Source organism: Ipomoea triloba, chromosome 8 (genome assembly GCF_003576645.1).
Source record: "Ipomoea triloba cultivar NCNSP0323 chromosome 8, ASM357664v1".
In the NCBI taxonomy this organism is placed as follows: Eukaryota; Viridiplantae; Streptophyta; class Magnoliopsida; order Solanales; family Convolvulaceae; genus Ipomoea; species Ipomoea triloba.
The window spans coordinates 5,380,934-5,397,516 of NC_044923.1; the positions used below are offsets into that span (position 1 = coordinate 5,380,934).

At 38.5% G+C, this 16,583-nt stretch overlaps 3 protein-coding genes and 2 non-coding genes across 5 annotated transcripts; all 5 read left to right on the forward strand.

Moving 5' to 3' along the window:
• Positions 1-1,881: 1,881 nt before the first annotated feature.
• LOC116027628 (DNA-directed RNA polymerase subunit beta''-like) lies at positions 1,882-2,886 on the forward strand. Its single transcript, XM_031269333.1, has 2 exons — positions 1,882-2,105; positions 2,262-2,886. Exons 1-2 carry the CDS (start codon positions 1,882-1,884, stop codon positions 2,884-2,886), a joined length of 849 nt encoding a protein of 282 aa, XP_031125193.1.
• A 150-nt stretch (positions 2,887-3,036) lies between these two features.
• LOC116027630 (DNA-directed RNA polymerase subunit beta''-like) lies at positions 3,037-7,778 on the forward strand. The gene is made up of 3 exons (XM_031269335.1): positions 3,037-3,222; positions 6,727-6,821; positions 7,121-7,778. The coding sequence occupies exons 1-3, from the start codon at positions 3,037-3,039 to the stop codon at positions 7,776-7,778; spliced, it is 939 nt and encodes a 312-aa protein (XP_031125195.1).
• A 4,543-nt stretch (positions 7,779-12,321) lies between these two features.
• On the forward strand, positions 12,322-15,783 carry LOC116028084 (universal stress protein PHOS34). Its single transcript, XM_031269881.1, has 5 exons — positions 12,322-12,719; positions 12,814-12,917; positions 13,156-13,274; positions 14,652-14,742; positions 15,378-15,783. The coding sequence occupies exons 1-4, from the start codon at positions 12,509-12,511 to the stop codon at positions 14,728-14,730; spliced, it is 513 nt and encodes a 170-aa protein (XP_031125741.1). The 5' UTR covers positions 12,322-12,508; the 3' UTR covers positions 14,731-14,742; positions 15,378-15,783.
• On the forward strand, positions 14,348-14,421 carry TRNAT-AGU. The gene has a single exon. It is a non-coding gene; the product is annotated as a tRNA-Thr (tRNA).
• TRNAT-AGU lies at positions 14,508-14,581 on the forward strand. Its single transcript has one exon. It is a non-coding gene; the product is annotated as a tRNA-Thr (tRNA).
• Positions 15,784-16,583: the final 800 nt, after the last annotated feature.

The following is a 16,583-nucleotide window of genomic DNA, read 5'->3' on the forward strand; positions in this document are numbered from 1 at the left end:
AAAAAAAAAAAAAAAAAAAAAAAAAAAAAAAAAAAAAAAACCGGCTCTTCCGTTTGGGGTTTGATTAACCTGCACGGATTTGTTGTTTGAGTGTGCCCATGCCTCGTCATGGCACTTGAAAAAAGGACCATTGCGGTCGCAAAAGGGCCATTGTGGTCGCAAAAAAATATATAATAATAATTTAAAAAAAAAAAAAAAATCCCGCGCTCCCGCGATGAGACCAAAATGGTCGCCCAAATACCGGCTTGGTGAAAAAGATGCCCTTGGCACAAAGAAAAAAGGACCATTGTGGTCGCAAAAAAATTATAAATCCCGCTTCTCAGCGATGAGACCCCTGTGGTCGTTAAAGCACCAGCTCGGTAAAAAGATGCCTTTGGCACAAAAAATCTTGCGAATTTTATCCCGCTTCTGAGCGATGCCGCTTTTCAGCGATGACTTTCCCGCTTCTTAGCGATGCCGCTTTTCAGCGATGATTTTATCCCGCTTCTTAGCGATGCCGCTTTTCAGCAATGACTTTATCCTGTTTCTTAGCGATGCCGCTTTTCAGCGATGACTTTATCCCGCTTCTTAGCGATGCCGCTTTTCAGCGATGATTTTATCCCGCTTTTTAGCGATGCCGCTTTTCAGCGATGTTTTTATCCCGCTTTTTAGCGATGCCGCTTTTCAGTGATGAATTTATCCCGCTTTTTAGCGATGTCGCTTTTCAGCGATGTTTTTATCCCGCTTTTCAGCGATGACTTTCCCGCCTCTTAGCGCTGCCGCTTTTCAGCGATGACTTTATTCCGCTTTTTAGCGATGATTTTATCCCGCTTCTTAGCGATACCGCTTTTCAGCGATGTTTTTATCCCACTTTTTAGCGATGATTGTATTCCGCTTTTTAGCACTGCTTTTCAACGATGAATCTATCCCGCTTCTCAGCGATGAGCTTATACCGATTCTCAGCAAGGCCGCCTTTTTAATGATGAATTTATCCCGCGTCTTGGCGTTAATGTGGTAGGTCTATATCTGCTCGGCATCATATTATTTTCTCCTACCGCTCGATGGTTGGCATTATCTTCTCCATCTATAGATGTTCGATATTTTTGCATCTCGACAATGGCAGCACAAGGAGCAACATAACTACATCAACAACTAGACATAACGCCTTGTAGTCTTTAATTATTACGCTTTTGGTTGCACTCTTTTTCCCTTAGCTAGGTTTTTTCCCACTGGGTTTTTTCTTAGTCTAAGGTTTTTAACGAGGCAACCAGTGTAAATCACGCCCCATGCTCAACTCAGACTTAAGGGGTTCGTCACAGTCTATTAAGGCATTCAGATCGGGGAGACTTTGCTTGTAACAAGTTGGCCGCCTGGAGCACATTTTACTTCTCGAACCTGACGACTCTCGCAGATTCAAGAAGTGGGGGACTTGTGATGGGTAAATACCCCCAAGGACTACTGTAGAAATATAATGTATAGTCCGTGTATTATTGTACCCTAAAAGGTCGGGTGTCCCTTAGAAATTGTTAAGGGTTAAATGTAATATTATATTCCTGAAGGGTCAGGTCCTATTTCTATATAAAGGACCTGACCCTCATGTTAATGGCATTCTGAATCATTGGGACCCTTGCCTCTCGGCCTCTCTCGTTATTCTCTCTTCTTCTCCAAGAAGGAAGCCATGGCTTCCTTTCCCCTTCTCCCTGTATTCATCCATACACACTCCATACACTACATCATACACAATCAAACACACGTGGTGTAAATCCGTACCCCCGTTTACATTTACACCATCACTCACATAGTAGATTAGAACATATCAAAGTTAGGATCAGATCATATCAGAGCAATAGTTGTGATTCTATTAACTGTTCAACTTATTTTCAAGTAGCATTATATATTTGGATGGCCCATTCCAGAGGATGTCGAGTCACCAATTTTCATTGGGGTTGGGAAGAGCCTGAGGACATTGACGCTGGTGTCCAGGCAACTCCAACAGCCGGTCCTAAGAGCACCACAAACACCGCCGCCGCCACGCGAAAGAAAAAAACAAGATCCCCTTCCACAAGCATTTACACAAACTACTCAACACCACAGCTGGATCACACCCCAGCCCCGGTCCTTCCAAAGTCATAGATTACAATTTACACCTTTCTCCAATCGGAAAAAGCAAAAGCTCAAACGCAAAATTCAGTATAATCAGAACGGTGACTCACCGGCGATCGCGTCCCATGTACACGAGGAAGTGCTATGCTTTTACAGCGAAAATGTATAATGTTATGCAGAGAAAGAGGAGACGCAATACGATCAGCTAAGCCTTATTTAGCCACCCCGGGAGCAACTGTTCGTGGCCTTTATGGAGAAACTTTTTACGAAGGAGATACCTTAGTTACATTTCACTATGAAAAATCGAGATCCGGTGATATAACACAAGGTCTTCCAAAAGTAGAACAGGTATTAGAAGTGCGTTCCGTTGATCCAATATCGCTGAATCTAGAAAGGAGGGTTGAGGGTTGGAACAAATGTCTAACAAGAATTCTTGGAATTCCTTGGGGATTCTTGATTGGTGCTGAGCTAACTATAGCGCAAAGTCGCATCTCTTTGGTTAATAAGATCCAAAAAGTTTATCGATCCCAGGGAGTGCAGATTCATAATCGGCATATCGAAATTATTGTACGTCAAATCACATCAAACGTGTTGGTTTCAGAAGACGGAATGTCTAATGTTTTTTCACCCGGAGAACTTATTAGATTGTTGCGAGCAAAACGAATGGGGCGTGCTTTAGAAGAAGCAATCTGTTATCGAGCCCTTTTATTGGGAATAACAAAAGCATCTCTCAATACTCAAAGTTTCATATCGGAAGCGAGTTTTCAAGAAACTGCTCGAGTTTTATTTTATCCCGCTTTTTAGCGATGCGCTTTTCAGTGATGAATTTATCCCGCTTTTATAGCGATGCCGCTTTTCAGCGATGTTTTATCCCGCTTTTTAGCGATGCGCTTTTTGTTTTTATCCGCTTTTCAGCGATGACTTTCCGCTTCTTAGCGCTGCCGCTTTTCAGCGATGACTTTATTCCGCTTTTTAGCGATGACTTTATTCCCGCTTCTTAGCGATACCGCTTTTCAGCGATGTTTTATCCCACTTTTAGCGATGATTGTATTCCGCTTTTTAGCACCGCTTTTCAACGATGAATCTATCCCGCTTCTCAGCGATGAGCTTATACCGATTCTCAGCAAGGCCGCCTTTTTAGTGATAAATTTATCCCGCGTCTTGGCGTTAATGTGGTAGGTCTATATCTGCTCGGCATCATATTATTTTCTCCTACCGCTCGATGGTTGGCATTATCTTCTCCATCTATAGATGTTCGATATTTTTGCATCTCGACAATGGCAGCACAAGGAGCAACATAACTACATCAACAACTAGACATAACCCCTTGTAGTCTTTAATTATTACGCTTTTGGTTGCACTCTTTTTCCCTTAGCTAGGTTTTTTCCCACTGGGTTTTTTCTTAGTCTAAGGTTTTTAACGAGGCAACCAGTGTAAATCACGCCCCATGCTCAACTCAGACTTAAGGGGTTCGTCACAGTCTATTAAGGCATTCAGATCGGGGAGACTTTGCTTGTAACAAGTTGGCCGCCTGGAGCACATTTTACTTCTCGAACCTGACGACTCTCGCAGATTCAAGAAGTGGGGGACTTGTGATGGGTAAATACCCCCAAGGACTACTGTAGATATAATGTATAGTCCGTGTATTATTGTACCCTAAAAGGTCGGGTGTCCCTTAGAAATTGTTAAGGGTTAAATGTAATATTATATTCCTGAAGGGTCAGGTCCTATTTCTATATAAAGGACCTGACCCTCATGTTAATGGCATTCTGAATCATTGGGACCCTTGCCTCTCGGCCTCTCCTCTCTCTCGTTATTCTTCTTCTTCTCCAAGAAGGAAGCCATGGCTTCCTTTCCCTTCTCCCTGTATTCATCCATACACACTCATACACTACATCATACACAATCAAACACACGTGGTGTAAATCCGTACCCCGTTTACATTTACACCATCATTTAACGATCGCCATCATTCATCGCCAGTCCAGATCTAAACCGTCAGCATCTCCGGTCACCACCACCCGCCGCGAATGTCGCCTCCAAGCTCAGAAAATACATTGGCTCAAGGAACACCCGATCCAACAAACCGTCGGAAAGAGATGCGGTCGCCGGTGACGTCTCTTTCTCTCCGGCAAAGAAGACAGCGAAGAAGAAAATGATGAAGCTGGTTTCTTCTTCTTCTTAATCCATATAATATTATTATGTATTATTATATTATAATGTAAAAAAAAAAAAAAAAAAAGTATGGGTAACCCATGTGATTTTCCTAAAGTGGGGGACTTTGTCCCCCACATTGCATTTATATTTAAAAAAAAAAAATGTATGGGAATGGGGTAGCCGTGCTACCCCATGTGATTTTCATAAAGTGGGGGACTTTTGTCCCCCACATTGCATTTTTATATTTAAAAAAAAAAAAAAAGTACATTGTATAATGTAGTGGGAGAAAAATATATATTGTTGTAAATAGTTTTTTTTATCCCCGTCATATTCCAACAAAAATTATTCAAGACGAAGACTATTGAAGACTCGAAGACTTCAACAAAAATTGTTCAAGATGAAAAGACTATATCTGAAGTTGGAGACGCTACCCAGAATTAGAACTACAATACTTTTAGAGTTGGAGACTACAAGCTTTTTGTAATAGGTCTACATTGAAAGTAGGCAAAAGATGTAAATTGTAGTATAAGATCATTGTACCAAAAAAATATATAAATATATTTTTTTGGGTAGCACGGCTGCTAGCCTGCTACCCTGTGTGTAGTTCATAAAGTGGGGGACCTTGTCCCCCAACCCCTTCGAAAAAAAAAAAAAAAAAAAAAACCGGCTCTTCCGTTTGGGGTTTGATTAACCTGCACGGATTTGTTGTTGAGTGTGCCCATGCCTCGTCATGGCACTTGAAAAAAGGACCATTGCGGTCGCAAAAGGGCCATTGTGGTCGCAAAAAAATATATAATAATAATTAAAAAAAAAAATCCCGCGCTCCCGCGATGAGACCAAAATGGTCGCCCAAATACCGGCTTGGTGAAAAAGATGCCCTTGGCACAAAGAAAAAAGGACCATTGTGGTCACAAAAAAATTATAAATCCCGCTTCTCAGCGATGAGACCCCTGTGGTCGTTAAAGCACCAGCTCGGTAAAAAGATGCCTTTGGCACAAAAAATCTTGCGAATTTTATCCCGCTTCTGAGCGATGCCGCTTTTCAGCGATGACTTTCCCGCTTCTTAGCGATGCCGCTTTTCAGCGATGATTTTATCCCGCTTCTTAGCGATGCCGCTTTTCAGCAATGACTTTATCCTGTTTCTTAGCGATGCCGCTTTTCAGCGATGACTTTATCCCGCTTCTTAGCGATGCCGCTTTTCAGCGATGATTTTATCCCGCTTTTTAGCGATGCCGCTTTTCAGCGATGTTTTTATCCCGCTTTTTAGCGATGCCGCTTTTCAGTGATGAATTTATCCCGCTTTTTAGCGATGTCGCTTTTCAGCGATGTTTTTATCCCGCTTTTCAGCGATGACTTTCCCGCCTCTTAGCGCTGCCGCTTTTCAGCGATGACTTTATTCCGCTTTTTAGCGATGATTTTATCCCGCTTCTTAGCGATACCGCTTTTCAGCGATGTTTTTATCCCACTTTTTAGCGATGATTGTATTCCGCTTTTTAGCACTGCTTTTCAACGATGAATCTATCCCGCTTCTCAGCGATGAGCTTATACCGATTCTCAGCAAGGCCGCCTTTTTAATGATGAATTTATCCCGCGTCTTGGCGTTAATGTGGTAGGTCTATATCTGCTCGGCATCATATTATTTTCTCCTACCGCTCGATGGTTGGCATTATCTTCTCCATCTATAGATGTTCGATATTTTTGCATCTCGACAATGGCAGCACAAGGAGCAACATAACTACATCAACAACTAGACATAACGCCTTGTAGTCTTTAATTATTACGCTTTTGGTTGCACTCTTTTTCCCTTAGCTAGGTTTTTTCCCACTGGGTTTTTTCTTAGTCTAAGGTTTTTAACGAGGCAACCAGTGTAAATCACGCCCCATGCTCAACTCAGACTTAAGGGGTTCGTCACAGTCTATTAAGGCATTCAGATCGGGGAGACTTTGCTTGTAACAAGTTGGCCGCCTGGAGCACATTTTACTTCTCGAACCTGACGACTCTCGCAGATTCAAGAAGTGGGGGACTTGTGATGGGTAAATACCCCCAAGGACTACTGTAGAAATATAATGTATAGTCCGTGTATTATTGTACCCTAAAAGGTCGGGTGTCCCTTAGAAATTGTTAAGGGTTAAATGTAATATTATATTCCTGAAGGGTCAGGTCCTATTTCTATATAAAGGACCTGACCCTCATGTTAATGGCATTCTGAATCATTGGGACCCTTGCCTCTCGGCCTCTCTCTCTCGTTATTCTCTCTTCTTCTCCAAGAAGGAAGCCATGGCTTCCTTTCCCCTTCTCCCTGTATTCATCCATACACACTCCATACACTACATCATACACAATCAAACACACGTGGTGTAAATCCGTACCCCCGTTTACATTTACACCATCACTCACATAGTAGATTAGAACATATCAAAGTTAGGATCAGATCATATCAGAGCAATAGTTGTGATTCTATTAACTGTTCAACTTATTTTCAAGTAGCATTATATATTTGGATGGCCCATTCCAGAGGATGTCGAGTCACCAATTTTCATTGGGGTTGGGAAGAGCCTGAGGACATTGACGCTGGTGTCCAGGCAACTCCAACAGCCGGTCCTAAGAGCACCACAAACACCGCCGCCGCCACGCGAAAGAAAAAAACAAGATCCCCTTCCACAAGCATTTACACAAACTACTCAACACCACAGCTGGATCACACCCCAGCCCCGGTCCTTCCAAAGTCATAGATTACAATTTACACCTTTCTCCAATCGGAAAAAGCAAAAGCTCAAACGCAAAATTCAGTATAATCAGAACGGTGACTCACCGGCGATCGCGTCCCATGTACACGAGGAAGTGCTATGCTTTTACAGCGAAAATGTATAATGTTATGCAGAGAAAGAGGAGACGCAATACGATCAGCTAAGCCTTATTTAGCCACCCCGGGAGCAACTGTTCGTGGCCTTTATGGAGAAACTTTTTACGAAGGAGATACCTTAGTTACATTTCACTATGAAAAATCGAGATCCGGTGATATAACACAAGGTCTTCCAAAAGTAGAACAGGTATTAGAAGTGCGTTCCGTTGATCCAATATCGCTGAATCTAGAAAGGAGGGTTGAGGGTTGGAACAAATGTCTAACAAGAATTCTTGGAATTCCTTGGGGATTCTTGATTGGTGCTGAGCTAACTATAGCGCAAAGTCGCATCTCTTTGGTTAATAAGATCCAAAAAGTTTATCGATCCCAGGGAGTGCAGATTCATAATCGGCATATCGAAATTATTGTACGTCAAATCACATCAAACGTGTTGGTTTCAGAAGACGGAATGTCTAATGTTTTTTCACCCGGAGAACTTATTAGATTGTTGCGAGCAAAACGAATGGGGCGTGCTTTAGAAGAAGCAATCTGTTATCGAGCCCTTTTATTGGGAATAACAAAAGCATCTCTCAATACTCAAAGTTTCATATCGGAAGCGAGTTTTCAAGAAACTGCTCGAGTTTTANCATCTCGACAATGGCAGCACAAGGAGCAACATAACTACATCAACAACTAGACATAACGCCTTGTAGTCTTTAATTATTACGCTTTTGGTTGCACTCTTTTTCCCTTAGCTAGGTTTTTTCCCACTGGGTTTTTTCTTAGTCTAAGGTTTTTAACGAGGCAACCAGTGTAAATCACGCCCCATGCTCAACTCAGACTTAAGGGGTTCGTCACAGTCTATTAAGGCATTCAGATCGGGGAGACTTTGCTTGTAACAAGTTGGCCGCCTGGAGCACATTTTACTTCTCGAACCTGACGACTCTCGCAGATTCAAGAAGTGGGGGACTTGTGATGGGTAAATACCCCCAAGGACTACTGTAGAAATATAATGTATAGTCCGTGTATTATTGTACCCTAAAAGGTCGGGTGTCCCTTAGAAATTGTTAAGGGTTAAATGTAATATTATATTCCTGAAGGGTCAGGTCCTATTTCTATATAAAGGACCTGACCCTCATGTTAATGGCATTCTGAATCATTGGGACCCTTGCCTCTCGGCCTCTCTCTCTCGTTATTCTCTCTTCTTCTCCAAGAAGGAAGCCATGGCTTCCTTTCCCCTTCTCCCTGTATTCATCCATACACACTCCATACACTACATCATACACAATCAAACACACGTGGTGTAAATCCGTACCCCCGTTTACATTTACACCATCACTCACATAGTAGATTAGAACATATCAAAGTTAGGATCAGATCATATCAGAGCAATAGTTGTGATTCTATTAACTGTTCAACTTATTTTCAAGTAGCATTATATATTTGGATGGCCCATTCCAGAGGATGTCGAGTCACCAATTTTCATTGGGGTTGGGAAGAGCCTGAGGACATTGACGCTGGTGTCCAGGCAACTCCAACAGCCGGTCCTAAGAGCACCACAAACACCGCCGCCGCCACGCGAAAGAAAAAAACAAGATCCCCTTCCACAAGCATTTACACAAACTACTCAACACCACAGCTGGATCACACCCCAGCCCCGGTCCTTCCAAAGTCATAGATTACAATTTACACCTTTCTCCAATCGGAAAAAGCAAAAGCTCAAACGCAAAATTCAGTATAATCAGAACGGTGACTCACCGGCGATCGCGTCCCATGTACACGAGGAAGTGCTATGCTTTTACAGCGAAAATGTATAATGTTATGCAGAGAAAGAGGAGACGCAATACGATCAGCTAAGCCTTATTTAGCCACCCCGGGAGCAACTGTTCGTGGCCTTTATGGAGAAACTTTTTACGAAGGAGATACCTTAGTTACATTTCACTATGAAAAATCGAGATCCGGTGATATAACACAAGGTCTTCCAAAAGTAGAACAGGTATTAGAAGTGCGTTCCGTTGATCCAATATCGCTGAATCTAGAAAGGAGGGTTGAGGGTTGGAACAAATGTCTAACAAGAATTCTTGGAATTCCTTGGGGATTCTTGATTGGTGCTGAGCTAACTATAGCGCAAAGTCGCATGATGATGGAGAAATGGAGATTCTGATACCTGACCTCCATGATCTTTCAGATCGAGAATTTAGGGAAGATTTTACAGAGAGAAGAGAGAAAGTGATCAGTTAGAATAAATTCGTTAATTAACTAATTAGCCTCCGGGGAGGAAATGGATTAAAGTAATTCGTACCGAATAATTAATCCGTTAGAGTGTGAGAGCGATATACGGAGTCCATTGTCTGGGGAAAGGAATTCCTATATTCCTTAATCCTTTAAGGAGTTTCAGAGTCGGCCTCAAAGCTTCAATCCGGTGGTTGTAGCTGAACTCGAGGTCGTGACAGAGTTAAATAAAATAGGTTTATTCTCAAATGTTATTCCATTTGCGATCTAATCTATGAAAATACCCACACACAAAAAATGTTCTAAGTCTTTTGGAGTAACCACAATCAAATTGGCCATACTATTGTGCCTGTAAATTTCTCTTCTTTTTTTTTTTTTTAAACCAGGCAACTTTCATTAAAAACAAATCAAATGGTAATACAAAACATATTTGAAAACCAATAAAAAATAAAATCACAATACTCAATCAACACATCGCTAGGAATACTCAATGATTTCTTTGCTACAACGTGAGTTGGCATATTCAGCTCACGACGTACAAACCGAAGGGAAGCACACTCAAAATGTTTCATCAGCACGCGGATCTCCTGTAATATAACACCATAAGGAGAACCATTGCCACCTTGGGGAAGTCCTGTCGTAACCACCTGAGCATCCGACTTAATGATCACCAGACTCCATCCTCTTCTCTTTAACCAACTTAGAGCTTCTCGGGCACCCATAGCTTCGACATCACGAACTGCTAAGAGTCCTTTAATCCGTTTCATGACTACACCTTATGACTTAAAAAACATTAACCATCCACTAGATTTTAGACATTTTTAATTAAAATGTAACATAAATTTAATCCGTTAGAGTGGAGATTAACAAATAATTTCTGAAAAACCAAAGTCAATGTAATGTAAATTTCAATTCTCATGTCAAATTTGTTTCAATTTCCATCTAAGTCTAAAATATTGACACCGAAAAGAAAAAAAAAATTAAAAAAAAAATAATGGGCCTAATGGCAGGGCCAATGATGGCCTGCTACACCCAATTTGAGGCCCAATTCAAAACTGGTACCCAACCACGGGCCTAAAAATATGGTAATCAATTATTCAATTTTGTGTTAATATTAAGCGAAGTGCATTTATATTTTGTATCAAAATGAGTAGGCAACTCGTCTGCAATGAATATGCAGGCATATCAAGATGAGCATGAAGACTTGTACAAATGTTGTAGTTCTGTACATGTTTGTAATAAAAGATAAAAGAAAAATACATAAATGATTGGATTACTATTGTACCAAATATGATTCTTCTATTCTTTTTGTCTTGCAATGTATTTTTTCAACCAATCCATTAGAGCATCCTTAATAGGAAAGTCTTTTTGTGGTTTCACGCATAGGTTCTAATGTTTCGGCGCTTTGATGTCAGGACTTTACTGTTCCAAGAACCAAACTTAGTAGATGAACCCTTGTTTTCTCTCACCTACCTTTTCTCTCTTCAATGTGATAATTTCAGTCTTAAAAATCGTGAAAAGTCTTCTAGTGTGGATGTTCTTAGGATCATCGAGGCTAATCTTATCAGAGCATCCGTAATAGTAGGTTTTTTTTTTTTTTTGTGATTTTTAGGAGTTTTTGTAAGTGTGCTTATGAAAGAAAATATGAGAAGAAAAAGACAAAAATAAAAAAGGGAAAAAAATAATAAAAAACAAATAAAACTGCAGCAATGCAGTCAGACTACAAAGCAAAGCAGTCACGCAGCAGCTGCTATTAAATGCAAATGTGGGACCCATTAAAAACTGCATCTTGCAGGATTGAAAAACCAACAAAAAAAACTCTCACATAATTTTTTTTTTTAAACCACCTTTTAGGTTTTTTTTTTTTCCTTTAACAGAGTCCAACAAAAAACCACTAGTAAGGATGCTCTCACACTCTCATGAATTTTCAAATGTTTTGTACCATGAGCAGTGCATCGCCATATTTGGCGTTGCACTGTTCATCTACACCAAAATTTGGTGCGCTTGTTTTTCCCCATTTTACCCCCAACTTTTATTTGTAATTCCTTTTATGTCATTGATTTAGTTTTGATGCATTTGTATATTTTGTTAAATATTTAATTATAAATTATATATTATTAAAAAATTATATCATTTGAAATATTCCATCTAGACGATTAAAACAAGACTAACAGCTCGTTTGGTTCGCTGGAAAATATTTGAAGGAAATGAAATTCAAATTCCATGGAAAACAAATTACCATGAAAATAGATTCCACTGTTGGGTTGGTGGAAAATAAATTATTCGAAATATGAATTCCATTGTTTGGTTGGGTTTGGAAAGGTAAGGAATTCTGAATATAAAAACCAATATGCCCTTAGTAATTAATGATTTGGCTATATATACATGTGTAATTAGTCAATTTTGATGAGGGTAAAATAGTCCAAGGGCTTATACTTTCTTCCCAATTTCTTTGGAAAACAAAATACCTATCTCAACCAAAGAATTTGTTTTCCTTTCTTTTTGAGAAGTCAAATTCCATGGAAAACATTTTTCATCCAACCAAACAACATAATTACTCATTTTCCTCGACTTTCTGGAAAATCTTTTCCATGGAATTGATTTTCCATCCAACCAAACATGCCATAATATTAAATATAATTGTATTAAAAATAAAATTACATAAAACATAATTAAAGTTTATTTTATTAAATTGCAACTATATGTTATACTAAAATAATAAAAGTATAAATATAAACTTTTAATTTATGAGAATATAAATTATTTTAGTGTAGGAATAAAATTTGATTTAGAATTTGGTGTAAATACGTTATAAATGAAAAAAATTTGGTATAAGAATATGCTGAAAATATTCTTTTGGTATAAATTTTGATGCCCAAATTTAATGTTTTAAGTTAGAAATGATCATGCCATGACTTTGTGATTAACCGCGGGAATAATTTTATGCCAACATGTAATACTTCTTATAAATTCATTAAAAAATCAAAATATACTCAAAAAATTTATTCTGCAAACTTTCATTTCAGATAAGTCCGAACTTGCAAGTTATATGAACAGTTGGTCGTGAAAATGATTGCAAAAGCCAGAACGATAAACTGATTGCTGGATTGAAGTAGGCGTAGCGAAATCTGGAATTCTAAAGAAGTTAACGTGACAGTGAAACTCGATCACGACAGTTCAATCAATCATATCACCATGGCGGCACAGAAACTCCGGTGTGTGATCGTCGCCGTCGATAGCAGCGAGGAGAGCATGAACGCGTTGAAGTGGGCCCTAGCCAACCTCAAGCTCCAGTCATCCTCCTCCGCCGCCGAGGAAAACGGCTTCTTGGTCATCCTTCACGTTCAATCTCCGCCGTCAATCGGCACCGGCATCAAACCTGGCGCCATCCCGTTCGGTGGACCCAGTTAAGCTGCTTCGCTTTAACTGAATTTGGATTTCCGGTACTTTTTTTGGTTTAATTTTTGCGATAAACTATACTGATTCTTAGAGATTGCCAGGCGATTTCGAGGTTCCCGCTTTCTCCGCCGCGATTGAAGCGCACCAAAAACGCATCTCTCAAGCCATCATCGATCATGCTCTAAAGATTTGCTCCGATAAGAATGTAAGGATCTGTATGCGTTTGTACATATATATGATAATATATATGTAATTACATCTGTGAGTAATTCGAATAAACAAAATTCGGATTCAATGTCCTTTTTCTTTTCCGGCAAGTGCAAGATTGAAATGAATTGTTTATCATCCAATAATTTGAGCTGTGATTTCTACTAATTTCTTTGTGCTATTGCCTGATTGGGAGAGTTTATTATTCTACTTTTTTTTTTTTTGGGCCCTTTTAGATAGATGTTAAGACTGAAGTGGTTGTTGGGGATCCAAAGGAGAAGATATGTGAAGCTGTTGAAAAATTTCATGCTGATTTACTTGTGATGGGAAACCGTGGATTTGGTCCAATTAAAAGGTAAAAGATCTCTTGAAATTTGATTCTATTGTTGATAATTGATCTGTCTAGATAATTGAATTGCGGAATTCTTCCAACTTGGAATTTGATTCCTTTGTTGATTAGTATGTAATCTGTCTAGACAATTGATGTGGGAGTCAATCCTCTGATCTTTAGCTTTGCAGAGTTTCAAGACAATTCGTTTCTCCGCTCTTGTGCTAGTAGTTGTAAAGCTAATAGTTCTTTTCTTGTTGAAAGATTGGTTGTAGTTAAAACATGATACCATGCAACTTAGGAAACCTATTTTGTAATGGTAAAACCATTACGATCTTAAGATGCAAATTTGTCTTCTCAAAATATGCATTGTTAAGATGTCAGATTTTCATTTTCTCCACCCCCAACCCTGGTAGCTAGGATAGCAGCACCAATACCTACCATTTGTTCTTTTTCACAATTTTCATTAGCAACTTTTGTGCTCAGATGGACATAGATCGAGATCAAATTAGATCAGATAATAAAGGAAGGTGAATATATATGGCCATACATGATATGATGATAGAGTAATGCTTGTGTTGAGTTGAGCTAGATGTTAGAATATTATTAAACCAGAAGGGATAACTCTAAAATATATGAACTAACTTGCTCATTTGTTCCTTGCAATATTGATATTGAGGCTTGTTTCACAGAAAGGAAAGAAAAGGGGATGTATAATGAAACCACTTTTGTGAATATTTATGTGATACAGTAGATATTTCATGATACCTACTGAAAAGGACTCTTTAAAAAGGATGTTCCTAGCATATTTATCAATGTAAAAAAAATGTTTGCAATTTTCTTTTTTTTTTTCATTGAAAGGAATTAAATTAGGGCACTGTTTTGCTAAGATTCAACAAGATTGAAGTAATTTGTTTGCTTTATATACTTAAGTACTTAACCAATTCATGATATTATGATTCTTTTTTGGGAAATTTGGAATAGGTTTTCATTCTTGCTTCCCTTAGTGTATATTTTTTACCTTCTTCAAAGTGTGTTGTTGTGCCTTAGAGTTGAACTTAAAGTAGAAGAATATTAGTGAATAGTTTGCTACACAAGTAGCTTTCATAGCTCAGTTGGTTAGAGCACCCGTTTAGTAAGCGGGAGGTCTTGAGTTCGACTCTCAATGAAAGCAAAAAACATTTTTCATTTCTGAAGATTGTTTTACTGAACATACCTCAATTCCTAAAGAATATTAGTGAAAAGCATATTACACAAGTAGCTTTCATAGCTCAGTTGGTTAGAGCACCTGTTTAGTAAGCAGGAGGTCATGAGTTTGACTCTCAATGAAAGCAAAAAACATTTTTTTATTAATTTCCCACTTTTCTAAAGATTGTTTTACTGAACACACCTCAATTCAAACAGGATGTTTCTGGGAAGTGTCAGCAACTATTGTTCAAACCGTGCACAATGCCCAGTTATGATTGTTAAAGATCCCCAGTGATGAAAGGGCAGGGTATGTATTCTCTTCACATCTTGGTTATTAAATTCATTATAAGTCCATAATGTGTGGAATTATGGATTCCTTTCTCCAATAGTAATTGTTGCTGAACCTTGAAAGATAAATAAATGGGATGAAACAGTTCAAGTAGACAGCAATTTAGAAGGAGCAATTTTTAGTCATCACATATTTTCTGAGGTAGAAAGCTAGAGTAAAATCATCGAATCTATGATTCAAACAAGCAAGCTAAGCTAAGAAATTTCACATGGCAATGTTACTGTATCGATCAATAATATTTATAGACATATGTCTATGCAATAATAATACTTGTAGATAGACAACTCCCCACCATGCATCATTTTATCACCTACCCTGGCCAGATAGACAACCCTCAGTCACAGGTTCCTTGGAGATCTTGATGGCTTTCATTTTTTTTTCTCCCCATTCTTCCAAGTTTTTCAAGTCTTAATAGCTCGCACTGTTCTTTTTCTATTATTTTGGTTGATTCACATGAAATGTTTGAATTGTTGATTGAAATCATTAAATTACACATTATTTTTTATTGTCTAATTTCCACCCCCATTTCTCTTGTTGCTATTCATAAAAAGTGGGCATTACCAAGTGCTGAAAACATTTTAATCTTCTCCTAGGTTTCAAACACGTACAAGTTCTAGTCTCGTTTGGATTGTGCGAAGAGTAATACCCTATGTCAAGATCGGACGTGCTGGTCCGCCTCAAGCTTCAGCCCGAGCCCGAGCCCGAGCCTGGCCGTCAAAAAGAATTGGCATGATTGGCTGTTACTCTGTTGTTATTTGCAGTGTTTTTTATATGAGTTTGGAAGAAAATAGGAGGTTTATATGGTTATGATGTGTGGTGTCTGATGGTGAAAATTTGAACCGGATTCTTTCTGCATTACTACAGATAGATAATCAATCATTCATTGGATTCTTAATTTGTATCTGAAGCATATGCATATATGGTTTTGGGGATCCGGAATGGTGTTGTAACTTTTGAGTCAGTTTTCAGATCTATAATATGGTGTTTGTGGTCCTTTCATTCTGCACAACATTATATTTTAAATTTTTTTTTTGTGAATTGACAGCAATGCATGGGAATCAACTAATGCCGTACAATCGCATCTCATCTGCATGCATTTTGTCATCTTTTGTTACCGACGATTAAATTCTAGATATTTTTTTTGCTCAAAATCGCACACTTACACCACGGTTGGAACGGTTCGGGGGAAAATATTTAAAAGGAAAATGAAATTGAAATTCTATGAAAAATAAATTTCAAAAAATGAATTCCAATGTTGGTTGGTGGAAAAAAAAAATTATTAAGAATATGAATTTTGTGTTTGAAAAAAAAAAAGAATATGTATTTTGTTGGGTTTGAAATATGGATGACAATTTCGATTCGCCTTGCGAATATCCACCGGAATTCACCCGTATGGGTTGGTTTTTTTGGGTGATAGTGGGTCTTAACAAAGTAAAAGTGCGTGTGACTTTTTGTGTGTAAAAGTGTACAATTTTTTTTACTTTTTTAAAAAATAATAAAAGGGTACAATTTAAGATTGAGTCTTGAAGGTTAAAACTGAATAAGTTCGATTTATCTTCTCATCAACTTTGCCAATATAGATATGATGTCTAGAATTTAGTTCGACAAATTTGAGATACTGGAATTATTATTATTTTTTTTAAAAAAAAAAAAAAGTTGTTTGAAGGGTACAGAGAAGTCGTGAATGCAAGTGTCAAGTAGTAAAAAGACAAGTTTTTGATGTGGCAAAGTTGTAATCAAACTCCGACAGCTTATCCACTCATCCCTCACCCACCAAAAATGCTTTAGATATTTTTAAG

Excerpts from the sequence above, each read along its gene's own strand:
- LOC116028084 (XM_031269881.1), top strand. The coding sequence starts at position 12,509 with ATGGCGGCACAGAAACTCCGGTGTGTGATCGTCGCCGTCGATAGCAGC. Across the intron at positions 12,720-12,813 it reads CATCCCGTTCGGTGGACCCA|GCGATTTCGAGGTTCCCGCT; the intron begins GTTAAGCTGCTT and ends AGAGATTGCCAG. Across the intron at positions 12,918-13,155 it reads AGATTTGCTCCGATAAGAAT|ATAGATGTTAAGACTGAAGT; the intron begins GTAAGGATCTGT and ends GGGCCCTTTTAG.
- LOC116027628 (XM_031269333.1), top strand. The coding sequence starts at position 1,882 with ATGGCCCATTCCAGAGGATGTCGAGTCACCAATTTTCATTGGGGTTGG. Across the intron at positions 2,106-2,261 it reads CCAGCCCCGGTCCTTCCAAA|AGAAAGAGGAGACGCAATAC; the intron begins GTCATAGATTAC and ends AATGTTATGCAG.